At 41.0% G+C, this 4,698-nt stretch overlaps 1 protein-coding gene across 1 annotated transcript; it reads left to right on the plus strand.

Moving 5' to 3' along the window:
* Positions 1–1,497: 1,497 nt before the first annotated feature.
* On the plus strand, positions 1,498–2,829 carry LOC128714681 (RILP-like protein homolog). The gene is made up of 3 exons (XM_053809556.1): positions 1,498–1,764; positions 1,849–2,645; positions 2,712–2,829. Exons 1-3 carry the CDS (start codon positions 1,498–1,500, stop codon positions 2,827–2,829), a joined length of 1,182 nt encoding a protein of 393 aa, XP_053665531.1.
* The last annotated feature ends 1,869 nt before the right edge of the window (positions 2,830–4,698 follow it).

Raw genomic sequence — 4,698 nt, forward strand, 5'->3', positions numbered from 1 at the left:
GCGAGGGATGGTTGAACGTAAAACCCGGGAAGGGAAAAAAAAACAACTGAAACAAAATAAAGCTCCCAGAGAACGCTACTATCCGCTTTCGGTGGTTAGACATTAGGACGTAGAAGTTGGATGGTAAAACGGAAAGTCACCCACACACACACACACTCACACTCCAAAAACCCTTTGGATAGGAGGATTAAGTTAGAGGTGGATAAATAAAATAATGATTGGAAACCACTTACGTGTAGTCGTTCAATTCGGTGGATTATCAACCGAGCGGATATAACAATCCGCTCGAACGTAATCTTTTGATCGATGTAGTGGATGTGTTTGTATATTGGTAAGTACTAATTGAAGTTCTGTTTGAATTGATTCCAGTATGGGTTGTTTTACTATCTGCTTTTAGACAGATACGAGACACCAAATTGATATTGATAGATGAGATTTTGTGACATTAAAACAGGAGGTGAGAATCGATCACCGGAAGTAAACATTGTTAACTCTATTATTATAATTTACTACAAATATTGTACAATTTCTGTTATTTTTATTGCAATGTGTTGGTATTATTCTGTTGGCGTAAATTTCTTAGGAATAAGTTCGAAAAGTACTAACAGATTTCACTCAAATCTTAAGATACCGCTTCAGCGTTACTAGACATCAGACGAGGTAGAGATGTGTCCTTCGTTTCTATTTTTTTCGGTTTCATTTTTTTCGTTCCGGTTTCTGGTTGAACCACGGTGTTCCATTACGTAGAACATAACAAGAACAGCATTTAGATTTAGAGGAAATATTTGTAAGATATTACCCTTTTATATGCCGATATATACTTTTATATGCCGATATAGTACTAATTCTCTAACGTAGGATCTAACGTAGGAGCAGAACAAATAGCACCTGCAATCGCAAGGTATTTTGATACTAAAGTATATTAATTAATTCATTTTATCATGATTCTCTCCCAGGAGTTTGAGAAATGAATATGAATCAATTATTTACGACCCACGTTTTATGACGGAGTTGGTTGAGTTGCGTGGCGTCATCTATTGGCTGTAACTAGAATTACTTTTTTAAGCTCATGTCTTGAATGTTTCACGATCTTAAATTATCGTCCGGTGGACGGTAAAAAGCAATGAGGAATTGTAATTTGCTATCAGATTGTGATCAGTTGGTCACAAAATGGAAAAAGTTCAATTTTTAATTCCCACAATCCGAAGTATTCATACCACATCGCGGCTCGAATGTCATACGTGTATCAGCGGCTTTAGTACTGAAAAATAAATATGACGTAGAGTTCAACGGTTTCGCTCAATGTGCACATTGCATCCATTTGACATTTGGCTTCTGCTTTTGTCATTTGGTGCCAAAGAAAAAATAAATTTCATCAACAGTAAAAAAAAACTCCAGTGCATTATCGCATATTGATACGGGTTTTTCGTATTGTTTGCAAAGAAATCGTGCTGTTATTAACAAGCTTTCAACAGCATACCAGCATCAAGCAGCACAATGAATGCGGCAGAAAAGTTAACCGTGGTGGATGTGTACGATTTGGCACTGGAAATCGGAAAAGAATTCGAAACAATAATCGATGCGAATGGGGTGAACGCAGTGTCGGGATTGATTACGAAAGTGGTCAATGCGTTGGAGTTGATGGAAACGTTGACCTGCCAGAATGAAAACGAAAATGCCACCTTGCAGGAGCTGCAGGAAAAGATTGCCCAACTCGAAGCGGAAAAGGAACAGAAGGCTGCATCACGGTCCCGTTACGAAAAGGTATGCCGTACGGGTGTAGCAGTGGTATGGAAGCTAACTAACGCAATACGCACATGTTGATTTTTCTTTGTCCAACCCACGCAGGAGCTTGAAGCGATTGAAGATCAGTGGCGCACCGAAGCGAAAGAGCTGTTCAACGTGATTGATAAACTGCAGGAAGAGAATCGAAAACTTCAGCGCGGAATTGCACAGTCGGCTAGCGAAAGCACTAATCAATCCGACGATCGTTCGCGGAACGGTGGCACGAACGATGAATTTCCCAATGGCTCTAACATGCAGGAGCCGGAGGCAGGTGTGTTGAAATCTGAGTACAAAATCCAACTCTCGCAGCTGGAGGAAAAGTTGAAGCGCAAAGAGATGGAACTGTGCGAGAAGATGGCCGAAATCGAAAGTTTGTCGAGCCAGAACGATCGCTTGAAGAAGGTGGTAAGTGAAAGCCGCAGGCGGCAAAAGCTTTCCCACAATCAGATCATTACGCTCTGCGAGGAGAGGGCTGATTTTCTGGCCCAAATACAAGACCAACATCACGAAATTAAGGCACTCCGAATGCAGCTTGGGTTGGCTGAAAAGGAAAACGAAGATTTGGCAAACCGCGTGAATGAAGATGAGCGTCCACGGTTCTCTACCGTTGAGCTAAAAGAGATGCTTACCGATCGCAACGAGCTAAAGGCTCGTGTTAGCGATCTGGAGCAAGAGCTGATGACGTGCCAAGCGATTGGAACCGGGACAGAGAATGGCAACAAATCGAACGTGTTCCCGAAAGAACCCAGCAATGTAGTGCCTACGGTGGATTTCAGCGAACTGCCGGTACAAGGACCATTGCCGTACGAACCGGATGATGCACCGTGGAAAAAGAGCAACGAAAGTGGCATAAGAAAATTGTATGTATCGTAGAAAATAGACGTCCATTGGGGACGGAAATCTAACGTCTACTTTGTTTTTTTCAGCTTTCGCAAGTTGTTCAACGAAACCTCGTCGGATTGTTCGAGTTTTTCGCAGCGTTCGCTATCGACGCTATCGAAAATGGCACTCTCGTCGGGACCACACAGTGATATACCCATTTAAACGGTAAGATTGGCACAATGTGAAGCATGTCAAGACGGAACCACGAACATACAACGATAACCGATTGAAATGGATTGAACTCATGCGTAAACGTCTACAGCTTACACGGCTTTTGACGGTTTTATCGATTAGATTTACCACGTTTTGATAAACCAAGTCACACGGTGCATAACACGTGCATAAGAATAACGTTTGTTGCCAATAGGTACATATTGTTAGCAAAAAGGAAGCGAGGGAGTATAGCGTCTTGTTTTTTTTTTTGTTGCAAACACACAATTTATCCAATTCGTAGCGATGTTGTGTTTTAAAGGTTAGCGGTGCTGTCCTACTTCCGATCGGAATAATAGTCAGCCATAGTTATGAAAGTGGACCATTAAATACCACAAATTCTTCCACCTCGATCTTTCTGCTGTAGCGCATGCATGCAGTACAGTTATCTTCGCGTAACATACAAACGGTCGTTGTTTTTTGTAGCGAAGCATATTTTACTCTTAACCGGGAAAGGTGAATAACACCACAAGACTTTTGAAAAGGAGAACCGTTTGATTGACAAGTAGCACTACAGCTGTATGGGGCCCGTATTTCAAACTCTTCCATATTACTATTAGCATTTTAAGAACCGTCAGCACTTGTGCCAGCATAAGAGCAAATGATGGAGTAAATGTTTAACCGGTTCTAGTCATCATCCACCAAGCCGTTAAGTAGCAAGCCAAGTTAATAGTTGTTAGCCAAGAAGCATACATTCCGTTAGATCCTCAATTAACAGGCTATCCAGGGCGCAGTTCGAATTTACCGTACTTTAGTTGTTCTTCCTCGCCAAGACTGTTGGACTACGTTGAGTTTGCAAAACTCTGCTAAGCCAGAAGGGTGCAATTAATCATAACATATACGTTGGGAACAGGTAATATTAGGTCCGGTGGACGAACAAATGGTATGGAACGTTTAGGGTATTTATAAACTCTTAGATCAACACTATTACTTTATTTACAAAAGGAAACAAAAACGGTGAGAAACAGATGGAACCACATCAAGTATTAAGTCAAGACAATATGATCAATTAATAGTGATTTCACTTTCTACTGACTTCTCTAAATATACCAAACCCCTTCTCGAACACACACATGACTGAACATGAGTTGTATGCCACACTTCTATGTGCTGAGTGTCGTAGGCGTTTTGTCGACACAAGGCCCTCTGGCTACTCATAGCTCCCATATCTAGTGAGGAATATATCTCAAATAGAACAAACTAACAAGTACCATTATATTCGTAGGAAGGGAAAATAGAAAGCAGTGGAACAGGTTCGATGTTGTAAGTTTAATCTTATTAAACCTTTTAGCCAATCTACTACTATCATCAAACTGCAGTAAAGCAAGCATATGTAGAAGATGATTCGTATGCGTTTCTGTGTTCTCCCTCTCTTGAAAGAAACCTCCTACCCCACTACTGAAACGGCTCTGCTAAAGTATTGCAAGCTGCTTCTAATTGGCCGCACAATATGGGGCCATCATAACCGTCGAAAATGACGTAAACGGAGCAATATCAATTAATAGCAACGATCTCCCACCAGTACGCTCAGTGCCAGTCAAACAGTGAGCCACTAATTGCAATTACCTCATTTTTTTCATAGCTGTTTGCGATGCAATTGTGTCATACCGTGGTTGTGTACAACCTTGGTTTTGTTTCTGACGTTTCTCCCCCCGTTCAGTTGCTCTTTCCCTTTTCTAAACAATCCTTCCAATCAGAACTGTCAAACCACCCCGTGTGCATTTTTCTCTCATTCTATAGCTCCGCGTTTATAGTTTTGGTACAGAAAAAGTGTGTTTAAATTTAATTCCTATCCAACTTTATATTAACTAGTAGAATATA

Source organism: Anopheles marshallii, chromosome 3, assembly GCF_943734725.1.
Source record: "Anopheles marshallii chromosome 3, idAnoMarsDA_429_01, whole genome shotgun sequence".
NCBI lineage: Eukaryota > Metazoa > Arthropoda > Insecta > Diptera > Culicidae > Anopheles > Anopheles marshallii.

Coding starts and splice junctions, on each gene's coding strand:
- LOC128714681 (XM_053809556.1), top strand. CDS start 1,498: ATGAATGCGGCAGAAAAGTTAACCGTGGTGGATGTGTACGATTTGGCA. Junction 1,765..1,848: donor CACGGTCCCGTTACGAAAAG/GTATGCCGTACG, acceptor CAACCCACGCAG/GAGCTTGAAGCGATTGAAGA. Junction 2,646..2,711: donor GAAAGTGGCATAAGAAAATT/GTATGTATCGTA, acceptor TGTTTTTTTCAG/CTTTCGCAAGTTGTTCAACG.